Below are 22563 nucleotides of genomic sequence, written 5' to 3'. Positions count from 1 at the left end.
CTCTTTCATTTAACATCAATTACAAAACCTTTTATCTAGTCAAAGTATAAAAATTACAACTTGTTACATCATATGCATATACAAACACACCCTACATTTGCATATACTCACCCCACATCACATACAAACGCACTCAATTATTATAATTTCATACTTAAAACCAAAAAAAACCTAAGATGCAGCTGCAATTGAATTTGGTTGTTCAACTATGACAAAACTCACACCCATTACAAAATTTCAAATCATTCTAGCAAAAGTTTTGATAAAGAAAAATATCAAACCAAACCAAAAAAAAGAGTTATGATCCATTACATACCCATGATAAAAACCTAACAATACAAATATATCTTAAATAATTTTTTCTTTTTATAAAAACCTAGCAAATATATACACTAACAATGAGATACATATGAATGGTATTTACAATAATATCTTAAAAACCTCACTCAATAAATCAATGAAATTGGTAGAAGTTCTAAAGTGCAGATAATCTTACCTAACATGTGGATTTATGAGTTGTGAGTATTAGAATTGTATGAGAGAGTGAGAGAGAGAGAGAGAGTGAGAGAGTACAAGAATGAAGAGAGGTATTCTTCTTTATCTGCTCGAGAGACCCACAACAGAGAAAGAGCTAGGGTCTGAATGACCTTTATGAGGCAATAGGGACCCAATGAAACTACGTGGATTAATATCCACCACTATTTGCAAATCGAGCTTTTAAGGCTTGATTTTGCTTTTAATAAATCGAGTTTCTAAGGGTCGATTTTCAAGTGGATTCCACGTGGATAAACCACATCATTCTCAGAACACAAAAATCGAGTCTCTAAGGGTCGATATGGAAATCGAGCCTCTAAGGGTCGAGTTCTAAATGGATTCCACGAGGAAAAAAACCACGTCATCTACATCAAAACACAGAAATCGAGCCTTTGAGGCTCGAGTTCTTAGGAGTAAATCGAGTCTTTTAAACTCGAGATGTTAGTTTAGTATATAGTTTTGAAACGTTTCTAACTAACTATATTGCTAGGGGATTGGTTTTTTTTTTTTTTTAATTTTTGAGAAAGACCAGGGGATTGGTTTTTTTATTTTTTATTATTATTATTGTTTTTTATTTTAAGAAAGACCAGGGGATTGGTTTTAATTGCCAATTTTGGCCAATGTTCTGTACTCCTTTTAAAAAAAATCCCACTATCTATTAGTAAAAAAAAAAAAAACAGAGCAAACAATGTTTAACACCGTCAATATGTTTGTTCTTTACTTTTTTTTTTTTTGCCCTGTTGAAACTTGAAACCCATTCAAACCAAAATCAGTCTCAATCTCCTCCACCAAATCCATAAACCCCAACAGGATTACTTATCGAGTCTGTGGCTCCCTCCAACGACGGCAAGAAAAGAACACTCCGGCAACTACCTATCGAACCGCGTAGTCAACAAGAAAACAATACTCTGGCAACTTTTACCTCGCCAAACCTGTCTTCTTTGTTGGACTTCTTCAATTCGAACCAAATCTGTAAGTCTAATCGATTTTCTGTTCCTTTCTCGAATTTTCCTATGTATGTACATATATAACCTTTTCCTTCTACACTAAACTGTCTGACCTTCCCCCATTCAATTGTTTCTCTCTCTCTCTCTCTCTCTCTCTCTCTCGCTCGCTCGCTCAGGTGAGTCCTTCCAAAGATATCAGAAAACAACAAACACAACTTCAATTTGTACTCCTATATTTTCTTATTTCTTTATATTTCTAGGCAATTTATCTCTGAGTTTTCTTATTTCTTTATATAAATATTCTGTGAAATCAGTGCTATGTTTTGGTTTTTTCTCAATTTAGTTAGTAAATGGTAAGAATTTTTTTTTTTTTTTTTTTTAAAGGAGATTGAGGGCTGATCTTATGTTGTGCCTTTAACAATCTAAATTAGAAGCTATGAAGAATTTTGGGGTTGTCAGTTGTTAATTGGTCTTGTTTTTGGCGGTATACCTGTTGTAACTCTATACAATGTTACACTACTTCATAACTTTTTGTTTTTATTTATTTATCTATTTATTATATCAATAGTATGAGAATTACACCTTTGGATTATGCATGCCAAATTTTGTGTTAACTAGATGTTATTTACTATCTGATCCGTTATTCATGTTTTGCATATAATTTTGAAGTTAAAAAATACTTGAAATTTAAACCCTTTATGGTGAGATAATTATTGGTTTCTGATTATCTTGATATTTTGCTAGTATGGAGAGTATAGCACGATTATATAATCCAATGATTGATTTGTCAAATTATTTGTTTAACATTGCAAAGAGTTACACTTGAACATGACCTATATATTTGTACATTTTGACCTTCTGCCAGTTCAGCACTTCTCTTTGATTCTTTATATGGGTTTCTTGTACCTGTTTTTGGGTTCTACTCTTGTTAGGTTAGTTTATTATTATTCTTTTTCCCAATAAATTAGCTGAATTTCATTCATGAAAAACATTTACAACAGTAAGGAAATAATCCCATAAGAACACTTATAATTCAGGAGCACAGCTAACAGAATCCTAAACTACGCAACTATTTAAGAGCTGAGGAAGATATTTCCCATTTACAGCATAGGAATTTGTTACAGATTGTGTTTTTGAAGCCTCATTCAGATTGGACATGAGTCTTTAACTTCCCATTTTATGGCCTGGATAGTGGACTCTTCACTCTTTAGATTCCCAGCATGGATTCTGGCATTACTCCAGATCCAAACATGATACATGACTACCTCCCAGCTCAGCTTGCATAACACTTCCTTAAGATTATTGCCCTTCAAATTATGCAATCCCCAGTTGACCACAGCATCCCAAGTCCCAACAACATGCAGGATTTCCAACAAGGCAGCATACCATCACTTCACTCCACATGCTTTTAGAAAGCGATCAAGTAATCAAAGAATAAATGATCTCTTCTCTTCGAGACCCTTCTTTAAAAAAAAAAAAAAAAAAAAAAAAAAAACCCACTGTTGCCCCTTTGATGGAACCTATCATGAGTGCGAAGTCTACTTTTAAACACAAGCCATCCATGAAAGCATGCTTTGATATGGCCATGAGAAACCAAATTAGTTTCCACCACGGAATTGTTGCCTTTTCACTCTAACTGCACACCAAGTCATGGCACGATTGAATTAACCTTTCTTTGAGGTTAGCTACATAGGCTAGTCTTTATCTCCATTCTCAACCAAGCAAAATTTTCTTTGAATGGCTACACACTCATATGATCTTGCAGGTTTTCATCTCCAATCCCCATCCCTCGACAAGCTAGCCAGCTTTTTTCCATACTACTAGCAGCATCATAAATGACCCTAGCCAATTTTGTTTTGGTTTTTTTTTTTTTTCATATAAAATTCCATTTGGGTGCCACGAATCATGCCAAATGATATTTGGGATCCATCTCCAATAGAAAATTTCAGATATTTCTGCCATTCCTCTTAACTTCAGTAATTTTCTCCAACCCCATGTACTGTCTTGGATGCCTTGACACACCAAAAGTCTTCCCCTTCAATATGTTTTATATGAAACCATGCCACCCAAATTGAACTTGCTTTAGCAAAGAGGTTCCAGAAAACAAGCCAGCTTATTCCACTCCTTAATCCCCTTCAAGCCTAACTCACCCTTCTTAGAAACACAAAGGCTTTCCCAAGCAACTTTGGCATTGCCTGCTGCTTCATCAGGACCATTTTACAAAAATTTGTAAAGCTTTTGTTCAACAATCTTAATGACCTTTTTAGGCAGTCTAAACATCCCAGGCCAAAAATTTTGGATGCTGTACAAAACCAACTGAAGAAGCTTTAATCTTCCAGAAAAGGACAAATTTTTTGAAGTCCAAAAAGGAAAAAAATTAATTCTAGTTGTAATATTATCAGGTTACGACTCTACAATAACTTAGCCTACCCAAGATGAGAGGCATTCTGATTTCTGAAATATATAACTGGGAGATTAGCTTCTTTGAAGTGAAGAAAAATAGGAATCTTCTGTTTAAGGATAGGGGATGTACCTGCACACAAATTTTCAGTTTTCTGTTCTTTAGTTTCCCACCCTGAGAAGGCCTTAAATTCATCCAACACCTTTTTGATCTTGCCTCCGTTGAAGTAGCCAGTCAAACCTCCATTAATGGCCACTGGAAATTTAGGTGTTGTAATACATTCTTTAACACAAATTTAGGTTGGTTTATTGGTACTTGATGTGGAGTGATATTGCAGTCACCGACCTACTAACTACTAAGTTGTAGGAACCTGTAATTATATAGTATAATTTTTATTAGATTTTTCATGCTCTCCACCAGAGACTCTGTGAAATGGACAATAAAAACTCAGTTGTTTTTTTTTTTTTTTTTCCTTTTAAATGATTATGATTTTTTTCCCTGATTGGTAAGTTACACATACTTCAACCCACGATCTCATCCTTCACCTTGCTCTTACAAGATTTCTTACTAGAACATGATTGGTTTCTTTGGTCACTTCTGGCTTTAGGCCTTTTATTGGATAGTCCTGTCCCAGGTGTTGTTTTTTTAGAAATGATGGAGGTACAATATTTTTTAAAATTTAAGAGAAGTTGGCCTGAAAGAGTATTGTATCTAAAAAATATCAAATTTAGATATTTTTTGTCAACGTACTTCTAGGTAATTCTTCAACATGATTACTGCATTATGGGAATGGGTGAATGGCAATATACTGTTAGAGTGGCTGGATAAGTTTGGCAGTGTTGCAGTGATCTTCATCTGTTTGATTGTGTAAAAACTGGGGGAAGAGTAAAAAGTAAATGTAACAGATAAGTGGCTGTTGAAATGTTATTAATGTACCTTTGATACTATAGATTTTATGCAAATATCTTAGAATTCTGGAGTCAAGTCAGTCAAAACTATTATTTTGTAGATATAAAATGATGTTTGATGTTGCTGAATTGGTCCACATGTGGTATTGATGCCAACGGGATTCATTTAATAAAAAATAAATTACACCAACCTCCCATGAGGTTTTATTAAATGACACTCCTCCCAAACATTTCATGAAATAACATTGCCCCCTTGAGGTGTAACATCTCGACCTTCTTGCTTATCTATTTCTTTCTTTCTCCTCTCTCTCCATCTCAATTTCAATTTCAATTTCAGCCCCAATTCCCCTCCATCTCAATTTCAAACAAATCCACCATCATCTATTATCCCCTCTAAAAGCAATCACCACCAGGCCATGTTATTTTTGGTCCTTTACGAAGACAAGGTAAAAGCTCTTTTCTTCATATTAGTTATGAAATAAATTTGATTTCTTCTTGGGTTATATTGAGGATGTAAGGGTATGTTTGGTTGGGATGATTTTGGGGAGGATGGAAAAAGGAGAGAAAATGGGTGGGAGGGGTATTTGGTTGGGAGGGGGAGGAGGAGAGAAAATTGGTGGGGGCTTGGCTATTTTTTCTCAGGCCCACCAAAACTTAATCTCTACAAAATGGAGAGAAAATGCAAGAGAAAAGGGGGAAGTGTGTTTTGGACATAGTTTTCCTTCCCCCAAGAACTAGCAACTTTTTAATCTTTTCCTCTCTCTCTCTTTTTTTTTTTTGGTTCCACTTTTTGTCTTTTTCTTCCTTTTGCTTTTATCTGTTTCTTACATTCTCATTTGTTTTTTTTTTTTTTCTTCTCATCTGTTTTGGATCCTTTGTCTTGTGGTCATTTTTTAAAAATAAAAAATAAAATTGAAGTGTCCATACACAATTATTAATTTAAAAAAAATGTATTACTTTTTGTTTTATTTAATAGGAATATAATTGTAAATATATACCAACTTCATTTTCCATCCTCCCCACCAAACTCATATGAGAGAACTAAATCTCTTCTATCCTCTCAATTTTCTATCCCTTCCCCATTTTCCACCCCTCCAACCAAACAGACCATAAAACTATGCCTTCAAGACTTGGGTTTATTGTTCTTAAGATCCAATTTTGATTTTTGTAGATCTATTGATGGTCGGAACTCCCAAGTTGCCCGGGTTTTCAACTCTTTAATGTTATTTGCTATTTTCAAATTGTGGGTTGTATCATAAAACTGAAACATCAATTTCTTTGTAAGACAGAACTCCTAATCATCTTCTACTGAATCTGTGAATTTCCATTGATTGAAGTAATGTCAAGAAACTTAAAATTTGCCCAAATATGATTAGATTAGTTTTTGTTTTGTTTTGTTTTGCTTTGTTTAATATATATATATTTACATATATATTCAGTTTCTTTGTAGCACCCAAAAGGCATTATTGGCCTATGAACTAAATCTCCGTGTTGGCAAATGTCATTATGTCACTGTGTCAAGGGCAGAACCTCTGTCTATTGACACAACATGTTATGAGATGATAGACAATAGGCTCTTGCTAATTATTGTCTTGTTTGTCGATAGATATGGCTAGTTTTATATATATATATATATATATATTTATTTATTTAGATCCCTCGGTGTTAATGACTTGATGCTTTTAGAGTTTAGTAATTGCATGAGTTTTCAAAGATTTCTAGTTGGTATGTTGGAGTTGCTAAAGGAATGGGAAACAAGGAGATTGGTAGGAACCAACTTAATAATGTAGCTAAGTTACAGTGAAAAGTGAAAACTTTGACTACGTCCTTATAATAGAAAATCAGCACTAGGGTGCTATTTGGAAGTGTATGAAATTGATTAGGGGTTGCTTTGGTGCCAAAGTTAGGTTTTTATTTATTTATATGAATTTGGTTTCATATTCACTTTTCAAATTTGAATTTGTAAGTAGATTTATTTCAATTTATAACTACACTGCCACTCTTGTTTGACAGTGAGTAAAGGGTATTCATCTTCATTTCATGGACAGGAAATAATGTGTAGTTTAGATATAAGTTTTCTTCCATGTGTTTTGGACCTCCTAAAGTTGAACTAAGAGTAGTGAATTGTTAACATGTCTAGAGAAATGTTCATGTCGTGTTTTTTTTTTTATATTTCTTCATGGGAGGGTCATTGTATTCGTTAGCAGGAAAAATATTGTGAAAGATAAAGGAGTCTTTCTAAAGGAAGATAAATTTTAGACTATTGTGGCTTAAGTTTTGAAATGATTATTGTAGCCTTGACATTTGAGATCAGATTAGGTCTGGAGCATGATTAAATAGGAGACAAAGGTTTACATGTTGAATTTGAGGCCTTTACTATCAAATGTAATGCCAATGGGTCTAAAAGAAGTCTTTTATTATTTTTGTAATGTGAGCTATTGATAAAGCCTCCCAGATTGTATAATCTTATGCCGCAGATGTAAGTTAAAAGACTTGTAGTTTCTTGTTTGTTTTTACCTTATGTGATTCAGTTACTACTTAGCTGAATTTTATTATTCCTTTGTTTTGTTTAGTTTTAGTTCCCAAAGGAAAGGCACAAGCTTTACTACTTCTATTTTTAATAATTCTCAATTTCATGAATGATGTGTGATATTGCTTTGTAAACTGCATGTTTTGAAGTGGGACGTTAAATTGTTTGATGTATGTAACTTGCTTTTTTGGGGAACCTCCTTTAGGTGGGTTGGGATTTTCATTGAGTTGCATGAGTATTTTAGGTTAAGAGTTATATGTTGATTTTCCTTAAATTAATGAACTAAGAATATTAACCTTTATTCTTTGGATTAGGTGTTCCTAGTACCCAGGATTGAGCTCCTTCAAGTTTAGGCCTGCGTTTCTTCTGCTCTGAGGTTAGGGAAACTATGTTTAAAAATATTTGGAAGGTCATGACACGATTTGAACTTCTCTGGTAGGGATAACGGTACGGGCTTTCCATGGAATGTGGCCTAGGCCAAATTGTGAGATGAATGAAGTAGCCAACCTTTGTTTGGTCATGACCAACTTGGGTGGATGCTGATCATCTCTATGATTGATGAAGGATCATCATGAGGGGCCAAGACCATTTGTGATTGATGATATGAGCATGTATGTACCTGGGAATACCCGACACTTTAGGGACTATTGGATGCCTGGCCCAAGAGGGTTGGATGCCTGGCCCAAGAGGGTTGGATGCCTCATGCTTTACATGCTTACTCGACAGATTGACCAAAGTTAAATTTTAAATAATTATGTTTTATGCCATGGTAAAGGAAATTATTAATTATTTAATTATCAGCAATTATGTTTTAAAGTGATCAGGAAATGTGTTATATGATGTTAAATAATGAAATATGATGATGTCATGTTAATAAGTTTTGAAGTAAGAGTTTTCCACATCAGGTCTTAAAAAGTTTTCTCATGAGAAAAATGCTTATTTAAAAAGAAAAATCTTCTAAGGAAAAACGGTTGCTTTATATAATAAGATATAATTTTCTAAGGAAAGTGTTTTCTTTATGTGACGAGATTTATTTTTAAAGAAAGTATGCAAGTTATTTTTTAAAGTTATGTAAAAGATTTGTTCATAAAGTTTATGAAAAATTATTTGTGCATGTTCAAAGAATTTTATCTTGAAGCATATCCATGTGTTAAAAAAAGCCTTTGATATACAAGCATTCATGTTTTCTTTTTAAATTTTCATGCTCCCTAACCCCCCTTGCTAAGTCTTTCAGCTCACCCCCTTTTAAAAACTATTCAGTGAGCATGTTTTATGCAATGGAGGAGCGGCAAGAGCCTTAGTTGAGTTTTGCCTGTGCCAGTTTTAGGTTTATGTAGTATCGCTTTCTATTTTAGGTATTTTTACGCTTATTTCTGTAGAGATTTTGTACCTTAGAATCAAAATCAACTGTTGAGAGCTGGAGCCTTTGATATAATTGGAGATTTTATGTTGTGAACTTGTGATATTTTAAATAATTGATGGCTTTGTTATCCATTGGAGAAAAAGGTTAAGGTTAGATGCTCTGACTAGCAAGTAGTAAGAAGTTAAAAAAAAAATTGCATACAAGTTTAGTGTATCAAGTTTAGGCTTGATATTAACATGCCACTCATGGTTGCAAATCCAAAATTTGGGTTTGGGTCGTGACATGAGGTTTATATAAATGTAAAAGTTTAGTTTTCATTAATGGAATATTTCTATTTTTAAAAAAGATTTCTATTAATTTATACATACCTAAGGGGGAGTGTCAGTCATCCACAGACCTCAAGGGAGGGGAGTGTCATTTTGTGCATTGTCTGGGTAAGAATCTGTTATAAAAATTGAATATCCTGTTAATAAAATAACAGTTTGAGAGGGTATGAACTTAAATGTTGCAATTATACAAACCTTAAAGGAGGGGGGAGTGTCATTTCATGAAATGTTCCCTGGTAGTGTGTTTGTAAAACCTTAAGGGAGGGTGCTGTAATTTTCCCTTTAATAAATGATGGTATTTTAAAATAATTATAAAATCACTAATTGAGTCAACTTTGTTCTCTTAAAATTCTTTTGCTTCTCAGGGACAAGCTCCTATCTTTATTTGCTGGAACCTTGTTTGATTGGTCACGTGCGTGGGGATTTACTTCTAGGGAATCCATACTGTTCTTAGATTCCCTTTCTTCTTGTACATAATTCTTTGTTTTCTTTTTGCTTCTTGTACATATTTTCTTTGCCTACTTCATTTCTTTAATGGACTAGTTTCCTCTTGATATAATTTTTCTTACCTATAAAAAAAAAAACTTTTGCTTCTTAAATAATGGAAAATTGAATGAGAGGATTGGAAAAAAATCCATTTGAATATACCTTTAAGACTTTTTTTTTTTTTTTTTTTTTGGCATATATATTCAGGCATGTTCATTATTTTATTGATTGAATTATTTTTGTGGTTTCCTTAAAATTTTTGACATCTGCAGGAAGTTATCGTTTAACAATTAATTGTCTACTTTTAATTTCTTTATATTCATATTGTACATTCTTTATTTCTTTGCAACAGATACATTTTCGAAAGTCTTAGTGAGGTTTTTGAAGTAAAATACAACAATGGATTCATCACAGAGTGCAGTAACAGCAGGGACTGGTGGTGGTGGCAATGGGATGATGATCTCTCAAACCAATGATACGGCAGCTACACCTGCTGTGGACAATCCAAAGCAAAACCTGAACCATGTCATCAACTCTATTCAGAAAACTTTAGGCCTTCTTCACCAGCTCTACCTTACTGTCTCTTCCTTCAATGCTGCCTCTCAGCTTCCTCTTCTCCATCGCCTGTATGTTTCTTTGTCTTATCTATTGCAATTAGTTCTTTATATTTTTTACTTCCTTTTCTAAGACATAAACCACTGTGGGTTTGGTGTTGCAGCAATTCTCTTGTTACGGAGCTTGACAACATGGTTAAATTAGCTGAGAAGTGCAACGTTCAAATTCCTATGGAAGTGCTAAAGTGAGTCTTATCCCATGATTAGCCTTTTTTTCAACTGCAAATATTCTTTTAGAACCAAATTCAGGTTTTCTTTACTTCTGATTGCTGATATTTTATTTTCTCTTTTAGTTTGATTGATGATGGAAAGAATCCAGATGAATTCACAAGGGATGTCATAAACAGCTGTATTGCCAAGAATCAGATTACCAAAGGCAAAACTGATGCCTTTAAGGTTGCTTTTGTTCCTGATACGACATATTAATATAATTATATATTTTCAGTTCTATTTCTTCATGTTAATTTGAGATTTAGTATTGGATTTTGTGTTTATTTGTGGTTTTATTTTGACCTTACATATTTTTTTCAGGGTTTACGCAAACATCTTCTGGAAGAACTTGAACAAACATTTCCTGATGAAGTTGACTCTTATAGAGAGATACGTGCAGCCTCTGCTGCTGTAAGTTATATTTGCATTGATGTACTAATTTCTTATAATGGTTCTCTGTAGACGTCACTCCATAAATTTACTTAAATTCAACATTTATTATTATTTTTGCCATTATTACGTGAAGAACCTCCTTCCAACCTGCTCTCCCCCAATTCCCTTTAATGCCATGTATAAGATCAAAACCACTCCATTTGTAAAAAGTTACCTCTTGCCCATGAGCTATAGTTCAACTGGCACTTCCTCCTACCATAATAATGAGATGAAGGTGAGATTGTGGGTTCAAAACCTACCGAGTGCTTGTGTAACTTACTAATCAAAAAAAAAAAAAATTTGTGAAGGGTACCTCTTTATTTGTTAGTTCTGTATTATTATTTCTGCTGTTGCATAAAATGTGAAGAATTTGTCTTAGAAGATTCTTTAAGAAGATTCTGGACGTGCATCTCATTCCTCAAGCAATTGTGTTTCTTGAGTTATGTTACTCAATGAAGAATGAAATGCTAAAAACAATTATGTGCATTATCTTGAATGGAGATTGGTAATGAATGCATGGCATGAGAATTTCAAACACCCAATGTTCAAGTCAATTCTTGATTCAAGTAATTAATCAGCTTTTACTTTAAAAGTAAACCGAGCTGGAGCATATTTGGGAGAAAAGTCTAGTGTATTTTTCTTTTTTATGTTTTGTGTTTACCATATTAAGCTTTTTTGCTATTTACATCTAATGCAGGAATCAAAGCGGCTTGCACAGGCACAAAGCATGTTACCAAATGGAGATCTGAAGGTCAAATCCGAGCTGTAGGTGTTCATGTAAGTATTGCTTTGGTTGTTAATATCCATCTCTTAGCATTTCTGTAATTTTGTGATTTTTGTTAAAATTCCAGATGGATACATTAATTTATTATAGTTATTTTTCTTTACTTCCTTTTCAATACATGCTGATAAAAAAAATTTGGACATGTGCACACTTTTAATTTTTTCTAATGATCTTTGTGGGGGAAAATATATAAAACAGACCATTCGTTGTATGTGTACACTTTGAATAACTTGAAACTTTTCCTTTCACTTCAATGTATTTTACAAAAGTATTCATCTCATCCAATTGTGTCTGCTTGGCCTTTATTTTATTTTAATGGTTTGTTTCAGATACTTTACACTAAGGAAATATGGGACCAAGTATGTTGTTATGGGACATACTAATATGGGAATTTTTAGTTTTCAATATTAGTAGGATCAGTAGAGTGGAAATTGTAAAGCATGTTATGGAATAATTTTCACCTACAAAACTGAAATAATAGGATAGAGTATCTATTTTTATTTATAGTTAACTTTCTTTATTGAGAATATGCTATGTTGTTGCCTTAAATTAAGGCTTAAATGTAAGATGCTACCAAGAATGTTGAATGAGGCTGAAAATATTCAAGGTAATTAATAGAGAAATTTGTGGTGATCATGTCAACGCTATCTAAGTGTTTAGGTATGGGACAAGTATTGGCTTTTTAGTTTGTATAATATCCTCTGTGGACGAGTTTGCATACTATTCAAATGTTCAACTGATGTTTGATGAAAAATTATAAACTGCAGTTAGGGGTTTTCTTACTCAAGTAATATAAACTTGGATTTCCTAGATTTTTGTTCTCTCTCTCTCTCTCTCTCTCATGCCTACTATTTGAGAGTGAATGTAATTAGTAATAATTGTGTATTTTTTGGACAAAAGTCATAGAATGCATGATATCAGAATCTTTGGTGTTTTTGTTAGAGTGAAAAATTAAGTGGTATGACATTTATTATTAATATGGTTACACAGCAAGGGAATCCTAATTCAGGGGATATATAGACAGTTCCAGTGTAATATATGCAAGTAAGAGAGTCCATATGCAGACTCTTGCATGGCCATTCTTAAATCCATCCATAAAGCCACATCAAATTTAAAGAAGGTTAGATTGCATATTTGGTCCTCAACTTTCGACTGTTATTTCAAATCGTCCTTATAATTTTAAAATGTTTCACTTTAGTCCCTATACTTTCATAATTGTGTAAAAAAGGTTCTAATTGTCATTTGTTGGATGAAAAACTAGGTTGCACCGACACGGCATTTTTGGCGTCGTGTTGGTGTCCGACACGTATCGGATACCGGAACCGGTACGATTCGCCGGACTCCGGTGTCCGAGCAGTGTCTATTTTTTTTTTTCTCACTTCTCCGACGTGGCGCCGACACGGCTCCGACATGTCCGACATGGCTCCGACACGTCTGACATGCCAGCAATGCAAAAAAAAAAAAGAAGAAAAAAGAAGAAGGAAATCATAGATTTTGATAGATGGACTTACCAATACCATTGATTTTGTGATATACCCTAAAACAACAAGTCTGAGAAGTCCCGAAACCCACATCTCAAGTTCTCACTTCTCAACCCACCCACCCACCCTCCCTTCGACCTCTGCTCTTCCTGCTGCTGCCGCTGCCCTCTGTCCCTTGCTGGAGCTAGATCGAGCCGATCAGCAAGCTCCATAGACGTCGATGCCGTGCTTGTCCCTTCCGATCTCTCTCTCTTGTTGTCAGGTCCAACCTCTTTAAGCTTCTCTCTGTTTTTTTTTTTTTTTTTTTTTCCCCAGATATTTGGCCATTTGGTTTGGGTGAATGACTTAATGGGTTACTTAAATACTCACTTGTTAGTTTGTTACTGCCATATAAGTTATACCTTATAACTTATATATATTTTTTTATGTTTTTACTTTGATGTTGAATGTAGCATATTTAAACTTTTGGTTTGTACTCTAAACATTTTATGTGTATTATTGTACTACTTTGGGTGTTAGTTTACTTATTTGTAGTTCTTATATAATTTAAATTCAGAGATAAACGTATTTTATGCCTAAAAAATGCCTAAATATAAAATTTAATTAATTATTTAATTGCCGTGTCCACGCCGTATCATGTCCTTGTTTTTCAAAAATTCCATATCGCTGTGTCCGTGTCGTGTCCATGTCCGTGTCCGTGTCCGTGCATCATAGATGAAAAATGCTGATGTGGCCAGCAGGATTCATGCAATGTCATCAAAGTGACCTTGGTTTTATTAATTTCGTTTGTTGTGGCAGTACTTTCCATCTATTAGATGATAGTGAGGACCTTTTTGAAATATTTCAAAATATAAGGAAAATTTTGAAGCAAAGGTCAAAGGTTGAGGACCAAATATGCAATTTAGCCTTTAAAGAAATACTGATTGCAATTTAGTGTGGCCATTATAAAAATTTTGTTCTTCAAGGCTCTAACTTCCTCATTATCAGTCAAATTCAGTTCTTCAAGGGACCTGAATTTTCTTGCATATATTTCTGAGAATTATTTGATAATTTGAATTTTCCACCAGATTCTAACGAATTGATGTTTGTTTCAGCTTCAGTAGTATTAAAGACTAATGCATATTCAGGAAATAAATAAATCACAACATGTGCAAGGAAGCACACATATCTGCTGATATTCCTTTTTCTTCCTACTGTTAGCTTTGCATAACAACTTGATTTTATATGTACGTATGGGTGTGTTTGTGTGCACTTGCATGAATAGAAGCTAGCTTGCTGAAGTAATTCTATTTGTTGAGTAAAAAATTCTCCTTACAATAAGTCTTGGGACGCAAATGTCCACATTTGTTGATATGGCATGTTGTGATTAGGGTATAAAAAAGTGGTGTCAATAGTGGGTTGATATGAAAGTGATGTCACTCCAATTTCCAATCATAATTTACCATCTAAATAAGTTGTGAGAAAAAAGAAGAAGTGAAAATAGCTATTTTCCTAACATTTCCCTTCTCTTTAGCCTGTACTAAACTGAGATATGCTACATGGATATAAGGTGGAGAATCTAAACTTATAGAACTGACAACTGTAGAGGTCCTGGATTTAGTTATTCTTTTGATGGTCATTTTTTAGTTGTGGATGCACTTTATGGAATTTGGAGTCAGCTAAATCCTTATAAGTTATTTGAGGTCTTTGGAATTCTTATATTTGAGTAGACTCCTTCCATCTTTGTTAACCAACTCGAAAGTGAGTGAAGTGACCAATGGGTATTGGGCGTGCTTGTACAAAAATGAACAGTGTGTTAATGCAATGCTGATCATATTACCTTACTCTCTAGGAAACTGAGATCTGCGACATGGATATAAGGTGGAGAATCTAAACTTATAGAACTGACAACTGTAGAGGTCCTGGATTTAGTTATTCTTTTGATGGTCATTTTTTAGTTGTGGATGCGCTTTATGGAATCTGGAGTCAGTTAAATCCATATTAGTTATTTGAGGTCTTTGGAATTCTTATATTTGAGTAGACTCCTTCCATCTTTGTTAACCAACTCGAAAGTGAGTGAAGTCAAGTCACCAATGGCTATTGGGCGTGCTTGTACAAAAATAAAGAGTGTGTTAATGCAATGCTGATCATATTACCTTACTCTCTAGGAAATTATTTTCATACATATTCTTGCTACTCTAATTGTAGGGGTAGTGCAATTGCTCAAAACTATAACTCCCACCATTGTGAATTACCACTTGACTGGTCAAGAAAACTGCACCAATCTTCTGATAATGTTAAGGAACCATCTATTGGTTCTGCTATGTTCAGCATGCCAGTTTCTTCCTCAGTACACTCAGCATCTTCACAATTAGCATCACCTATAAACGTGTTGATGTTATGGTTGACACTTTCTGATAAAATGCTGGGCTTCTCTTTTGATTCAGAGGTAGAATCTCCTTTCACTGAGTTGCTGTCACTACTCTTTCCATTTTTTCCATGTTGCTTATCCAGCATATTTTTCAGAGTCTGCAACTGTTTGTGTACCACAAAATATTTATCAGAACTGCTTGTAGTTAACTGTTCTTAACATGTCAAAAACCTTGTAACTCAATGATAACATCCAGTTCTCTCTATAGGGAGAATCTGGATTAAATTCCCCACCCTCACTTATTCTAATAAAAAACTGTTCTTAATAATTGTTAGCAACTAAATAATGGTACCTGAAGGAGTAATAACTGATTCTCTGTTTTAAGTGACTCAAAGTTGGAAGCTAGAGTGTCATAACTAGCTTTTAATAAGCTGTACTCTCGTTCAATCTGCTTATTCTTCAATCTGGCCCTTCTATTTTGGAACCAAGTAGCAACTTGGCGAGGATGTAGTCCAAGCTCATTAGCTAGCTTCTGTTTTATCCGAGACTCTGGCCTTGACTCTTCCTCGAACATAATTTCCAGCAACTTGATTTGTTCATCCCTGAATCTTTGCATGTTCTTGTTCTTCCTCTTACTTGCCATAGTATGTGAACTCTCTATTGCTACCAATGCACACTTCAGCCAACATTTACTAGTTATAACCTTATAGTAATAGATTAGAGACTTTGCTTGTAGGAGTGTGAACTGAAAGAAATGTAGTGAGGGAAGTGGTGTAAAGAATATCTAAAGTGTGGGTCTGAGGCTGGTCTTGATAGGAGCATTTTCTAATGTACTTGCTAGAGAGAAACATCCCACTAGCTGTTCCATGCGGACGCTTGTCAAGTAAAGGGGTTGGGATGTCCCTTTCTGCTTCCATGTTCTCTGTATCTAATAAGGTTCATGGAATTTTTATTTTTGTTTTTCTTTATACTTTTTCAGCTGAGTTCCTCACATTTATACTCTTACTGTTTAAGTCTACTGTTGAAAAATTAATCTTGAGTTCGTTACATAGATGCAGCGAGTACACCTCATTTACAAGCATAGTACAGGATACAAAAGTTTTATTTAAAAAAAAAAAATCCCACAATTATTGATGCAATAAGTTATAATTAGAGCAAACTATCAACAACATTTTTATTGAAACTAATTATAACTTGCCACTTCAATAGGTGTCATTCAGTGGTCGGTGAAATTTTTTGTTAATGAATATTTCTTTTTTAAGGAAAAGGCTTATCCCCAAATCGGTTTGATAAAACTATTTACGGGTATTTATTTTTTCTTCACATTACTTATTTAATGAGTTATGTAATTTGTTGAAATAATACCCATCGATTAGTTGGTTTTGCAGGAAAGTTTTTTTTAGTATAGATTTTTAAAATTTTTATTTTTTAGGCTCATGTTTTTCAAATTACTTTATTATTTTTTAAAAGTTGAGGAATAAGAAAATATGAAATAGGAAAATTCTTTATCATCTTGAAATGCTTGGTTGCCACGTTGATCTAAAGTCGCTATGCATACTTAGAGCACTAGATGATTGCGTTTAGGACAAAGTGTGATGTCCCTAGCAGCCAATGACAAATTGACAATACACCACCCCTATTTGTGGTCTTACCCGTTGGGTCCACCCATGTGGTTTTATTTCGATGTTTTATATGACGTCTCCGTCATAACGTGGCAACAACCTTGTGGTTTACCACTCTAGCTTACGACTTGTTTGGCCACGTGAGTTAAACAAAATACATTGGCTTTTGCTTTGGGACACAGAAAAGGTTGAGTTAGGCCTTTGAAAATGTTGCCCCAAAGTCCCATTTTGGATACAAATCAAAACTTGGGAGAATAAAAAGTGATTCTTGAAGATTCGATGTTTACCAAATGACTTCAGTGGACTGCAGCTACTTCCTACTCTTTCTTTTTTCATAAATTACAAAGGGAAATGATTCTCATTGTCTGTTTTGGTATCACAACTTATTTGCATAGCTTATCAAAAGACATAACATTTATTTAACTTTTATTTTTGTTAAAATGCGTGACAAAAAACAAATGGTTCAGTTAATGGGTACACTTGGGAGTTATTTTAAAAAAGTTTTTATATTGTCTTTATGAGAATTCTGAAAAAAAATTGTCAAAAAAATCAGTTACTTTTTTCTTTTTTCATAAAAAGTTTATAAAAATATTTCTTAAACTAATGTTTTCAAGCATTCATTAGTTTAAAAAAAAAAAAAAAAAACTAAATGCTTTTATTTATTTACTTATTTATTTTAAGTTAATAGTTAGATTATTTGTAAAAAATACTGAGACTTAAAGCTTTCATCTTTTCCAAAACATTCTCTCACTAATTTGATTATAAATATAGATCTTACCAAATAAAAAATGGACTAGTTAATGTGATATTCAATTTGGACTAGGCTCTTGATTCCCCTAGCCAGCCCAATACAACCCAGGACAACATGGGCGCGCACTAGTTGGGTGATCACCCCTAGCTGAAGGAGAACCCATAAAGTCTATGCATTTTGCAAAATTTGGCCCTTGGCGGCTTGGCCCCAAGACTATCTAAATAAGCTCTCCCATCCTTAAACAACTACAGAAGTGTTTCATCACGAATTAATTTAAGCATACACCACCTACTTATACTCTCTCATTTTAGGTGTTTCATTTCTCTGCTTTGAGGTCATTGATCTTGTATTTCGGCATCACCACAATGGAATATAAATTTTTTTTTTCTGCTAAATATAGAAATTTCCTACAACTAAATATAAAATTCTTCCTTTTGTTGAATATGAGATATTCTTATTAGAGTATTACTTTGATTGATTTCTTGTTTTTTTTCTCGAACTTGGTCTCTGGTGTGCATATTGGGCTCAAGATGCATTGGTAGCAGCTGAACGAAGGCTCGTAAAGCTTAGAGTTCTGAACTTAATTGACTCCACCATCTTTAACCCAGGCCCAAGGGACACCCAATCCTTTCTTGACACGTGGCAAGTCAAAAGAAAAGGATATATGCTTACGTTAACTTTTTTAACTGTTGGCTTCCAACATAGGTTGGATGTAGGGTGAAGATAATGATGGAACAAAGTTATAAGTATTGCATCGGAGACTATTTTAGTTTTATTAGAGGAATAAAATATTTTGGTACTAATTAACACAAGTATATGTCAATTTGGTACTATTACATCGAACTCATATTTTAAGAACATATTAATTATATGAAATCAAAAAAAATTTATTCTCTTATGTTTAAGAAGGAAAAAAAAAAAAAAAAAAAAAACCTTCAAGAATTTGAACTAATCAAATGTACATGCTGAAGTTATTTAGTATTTAAATTGATATGTTTCAAGGGTTAAGTATACCAGATTTCTGGCCGCTACAAAGCATTTTGACCAATATTACCGGTACACTTCGGTATTTATTACTTCGATTTGAGGACAATGTTGACAAGTTGTGCAATATATTGCAAGAATGCCAAGAAATATAGTCAGTAATTATACGATGACTTTGGCAAGATGGCACGAAATAAGAAAAACAGTGATTTGTAGTGAAGACGGACCTAACTTTCATATTTTTGTGTCCAGTTAAAAGCTATTGGGTTCATGCATGGGTCATTTCTTAATCCACATAAAGGACTTTAATCCAAATACGCAAACGTCATGTTAGAGAGTCAATTTTGGGCACGATAGCACCAATTCTTTTTTGGGTCTTGACAGTGCCAACTAATTAGCCAGCTCACTAAACACTTAGGCAGGAAATGGACATTTTGATTAATCTTAAGAAGTGAATTTGAACCTTACTGATCATAAGCCCAGAGATTGTTTAGCCTGCTGTATTGGTGTTTCTTTCCTCTCTTTTTTTTTTGGGGGGGGTGCATTTTATTGGTTTAGACCTTGTTGCTTAATTGATGAATTGATGATTAACATAGACTAATCATTGGATAATTTTCAGGTCAAGCTTCAATTTATTTATTTTTAACCTAAGTCTTGGGCCTAGCGTAGTAGACTTGCTTGCATATCGGTTCAAATTTCTGCTAAAGACAAAATTAAAGCTGACTGGTTGTTAGCTTTAATTAAAATAGTAATATAAGCTTTAATAATAATAATACTCTTCACATTGCCAGTAAAAACAGTCTCCAACACCTGCTCTTCCATTATAATTAAATTAAAAACGAAATTCAATGTGTCGTGGCTTGTATGTTTTGAGTTTGAAGTTTCAAACATCAATAAACACCCACCTAGCTTTGGTTCTATTTTCTACGTTGTCTAGTTCACAAAGAATCTTCTTTTCTCAATCAACCTCTACTCGGGTTGGGTGGCCAAAAAGCTAACACAAAAGGGTCTTTATCTTTTTCACTTTTCAACCACTCTTGCATATTCATTTCTTAAAGAGTTAAAGGTTACTTGCATGAGAAAGAGGACAGGATTTTAATTCTTTGAAGAAGATTTTTTTCACTATTTTAGAGGTACTAGTATTTTAGGCCTTTTAGGATCACAGCTTGCTGTGACAACAATGATTCACAATTTTTTCTCATCGTGGTTGAATCAAAGAAAAGCAAAAGGTCAATGGAGGTCATAAATATATGTAAATAGTCATTGGTTCACTAATTAACGATGACAATGTGGCTGTGACAAGAGATTGGTCAAACCATATAGAAACATAGATATCTTAAGGGTTAAAAAAAGTTGTTATTAGTAATAATTTTCAAGAAAAAGAGGAGACAATGCCGTTAATATGTGTATGGTGGGAATTGGGAAAGAACACAAATCTAGGTAAAGTTTGGTGCCTAAGGTGGGGTTAGGTCAATCACGAAGAAATTAGGGCCTTATAAAAAGAGAAATTAACAGTATTATTGCTTTCATAATTTCATGTCTTAGGTCAAAAAGGTGACAAGGTCAATGGAGGCATATATTATACACGGATTCAATCAAGACCTTGCCTAATTCTATGATATGTTAATGTCATAGACTCATAGTGTTTGATTGGTAACAAAAAAGTTCAAAATGTTCAACATTCTCCAACTTTATTAGTTTGGCTCCTCACATGGTCATTTACTTCTACACATAGGGCATGTGGGCAGGGACCCAAGAGTAAGTTTTCACATTTGAGTAATGTTACAGTTACAAACTATTTTACAACATTTTTACAAAATGTTGATTTGACCAACTTCTTATTAGTTTTCATTTAGACCCAATGGCAACTCTAGGAATTTTTTTCAAGGTGTTTCTTAAGAAGAATAATTTTTTCCAATGACGGCTTCAGGAATTTTTTCCAAATGCATTTGTTGTTTAGTTGTTTCATTAATTTATTTGTCTTTTATAAACTATAATTTGTTATATTGTTGTTTCTTTAATTATAAAATTATTAATTGTTGTTTAGCTTAACATAATTTAATTTGTTTGTCTTTTATAATGTATTGGTTAATTAAATTATTAATTATTGTTTATTAGTTGCTTTTCCCAATTAATTATTGGTTAATTAATATCCCAAACAAACAAAATTAATTAGTTCAACTAATTACTATGGTTGTTTGATACTTGGAATATCACACTATTACTTAACAAAAAAAAGAAAAGTCAATAAATTGTGCAGCACAAAAAATATATAGGCCGTATAGCTTAAGTCCAAGTCTAAAAAAGAGTGATTCATTACATATTTTATGACCATTAGTTGAACTAATAAACTAGCACACAACCATATTTATTAATTATTAGTTGCACACTAGCACTAGCACTAGCACACAGTAAATCAGATAAAGCCAATTGATTGTTTCTCACCAAAAGACACCGACACCAACACTAACACTAAAAGACAATTAATAATCTCACCTACACCAACACCAACACCAACACCAGATAAAGCCAAAAACATGGTAAATATTAATAAAGAGAGACTGAGATGAAGAGAGAGAGAGATTGAAATGAAGAGAGAGAGAGTGAGAGACTGAGAGAGAGTTAGAGAGAAAAAGAGAGAGAAATACCTTGAGGGAGCACCAGAACAGGGAGGCTGAAGGTTGAGGCTGAGGCAGTGACTGTCACTGATGATTGATCTCCGATGAGGGGCGACGATGTGTTCTGGACTGCGATTGGACTGATCTTCGATGAGAGGTGACGATGTGCTCTAGACTGTGATTGGACCGATCTCTGATGAGGGGAGGCGTTGTTCTGTTTTTAGGTTTGCTTTAGCATGATTTTTGATTTAGTGATTTGCTCTGTATTGGGTTTTTTTTTTTTTGAGAATCCGTGGGTTTGCTTCCTTTGTAATTTGTTGGACTTGCTGTCTGTTGTTTTGCTCTGTCACAATTTTTTTTGGGCTTTTTTTTTTTTTTTTAATAATAATTTGAGGGTGTTCCTATTTTTTTTTTTTTAAGGGTAAGCAAATAAATTTTTTTTAATTATTATATATATATATATATATTTCAGGTTAAGGTGTTCTTGGGAACACCCTGAGCATAATGTGGCGTCCCCACTATCTAGACCCACAATTAATATCATATTTTTATTTACCAATAACCACTCACTACATCAACAGTTTGTAAAATTTTTTGTAAAATAGTTTGGATCTCTAGCATTATTCTTTCACATTTTTGGTTTAATTCATTTGTCATAATATATCAATTTAATAACAATAATGAATAATAAAATGAATCTATAGCTATTAAATGATGTTTAGAATATAAATTAAAATTCAAAAGAGTAAATTAAAGATAACTAGAGAAGTGTTCAATATTTAAACCAATATATATAAAATATAAATAAAAATCCTCACAAGTTCTACCTATCTCTCACTATTGGGAGGTTGAGTTACGACTGTATCTAGGTCGTATCAGGGCTATATCACTAGCATATCTTGAATGTATCAACACTTTTTAAAATAATAATAAGAAATAAAATTAGCTGGGACATGCATGTAGTGGTATCCTAGAAGGGATAAGGCTTCTTTCCAAACTAGTTTAAAGAGAAACCTTTCAAACTCCTCGTATACTTTTTATTGGATGTGAATTTTGGAAATTTAACCTTTAGATTGCATGTTCTTTATGTTCGTAATACGTATGTAAAATTTCGTTCAAATTGGATGTTATTTACTATTTGAGCAATAAATTTATTTTTTATGCATAATTTTATACCACAAAAACTTGAAATTTAAACATTTGATTGATGACATAACTATTG

The 22563-nt window shown here is 33.5% G+C and overlaps 2 protein-coding genes across 6 annotated transcripts; one reads left to right on the top strand and one right to left on the bottom strand.

The window, feature by feature from the left end:
* Nucleotides 1-1229: 1229 nt before the first annotated feature.
* Nucleotides 1230-13541, top strand: LOC115975184 (mediator of RNA polymerase II transcription subunit 10b-like). 5 transcript variants are annotated; one of them, XR_004088094.1, is made up of 9 exons: nt 1230-1506; nt 7635-7696; nt 9848-10121; nt 10214-10294; nt 10403-10505; nt 10641-10730; nt 11449-11528; nt 12526-12655; nt 12797-13541. XR_004088094.1 is itself a non-coding variant. In XM_031095879.1 (8 exons), the coding sequence occupies exons 3-7, from the start codon at nt 9895-9897 to the stop codon at nt 11518-11520; spliced, it is 573 nt and encodes a 190-aa protein (XP_030951739.1). In that variant the 5' UTR covers nt 1230-1506; nt 7635-7696; nt 9848-9894; the 3' UTR covers nt 11521-11528; nt 12797-13541. The 5 variants fall into 5 exon arrangements, 4 of the variants coding, with proteins under 4 accessions (XP_030951739.1, XP_030951738.1, XP_030951740.1 ...); XM_031095879.1 differs by lacking the exon at nt 12526-12655; XM_031095878.1 differs by lacking the exons at nt 12526-12655; nt 12797-13541 and adding an exon at nt 11865-12177.
* Nucleotides 13542-15108: 1567 nt separating this feature from the next.
* Nucleotides 15109-16305, bottom strand: LOC115975183 (homeobox-leucine zipper protein ATHB-7-like). Its single transcript, XM_031095876.1, has 2 exons — nt 15719-16305; nt 15109-15530 (listed from the first exon to the last, which is right to left on the bottom strand). Exons 1-2 carry the CDS (start codon nt 16007-16009, stop codon nt 15225-15227), a joined length of 597 nt encoding a protein of 198 aa, XP_030951736.1. The 5' UTR covers nt 16010-16305; the 3' UTR covers nt 15109-15224.
* Nucleotides 16306-22563: the final 6258 nt, after the last annotated feature.

Source organism: Quercus lobata, chromosome 2 (assembly GCF_001633185.2).
Source record: "Quercus lobata isolate SW786 chromosome 2, ValleyOak3.0 Primary Assembly, whole genome shotgun sequence".
Taxonomy (NCBI): Eukaryota; Viridiplantae; Streptophyta; class Magnoliopsida; order Fagales; family Fagaceae; genus Quercus; species Quercus lobata.
This window is presented reverse-complemented; position numbering and strand designations above follow the sequence as displayed.

Excerpts from the sequence above, each read along its gene's own strand:
- LOC115975184 (XM_031095879.1), top strand. The coding sequence starts at position 9,895 with ATGGATTCATCACAGAGTGCAGTAACAGCAGGGACTGGTGGTGGTGGC. Across the intron at positions 10,295-10,402 it reads ATTCCTATGGAAGTGCTAAA|TTTGATTGATGATGGAAAGA; the intron begins GTGAGTCTTATC and ends TTTCTCTTTTAG. Across the intron at positions 10,731-11,448 it reads TACGTGCAGCCTCTGCTGCT|GAATCAAAGCGGCTTGCACA; the intron begins GTAAGTTATATT and ends CATCTAATGCAG.
- LOC115975183 (XM_031095876.1), bottom strand. The coding sequence starts at position 16,009 with ATGGCAAGTAAGAGGAAGAACAAGAACATGCAAAGATTCAGGGATGAA. Across the intron at positions 15,531-15,718 it reads ATCAGTTATTACTCCTTCAG|TTGCAGACTCTGAAAAATAT; the intron begins GTACCATTATTT and ends GTACACAAACAG.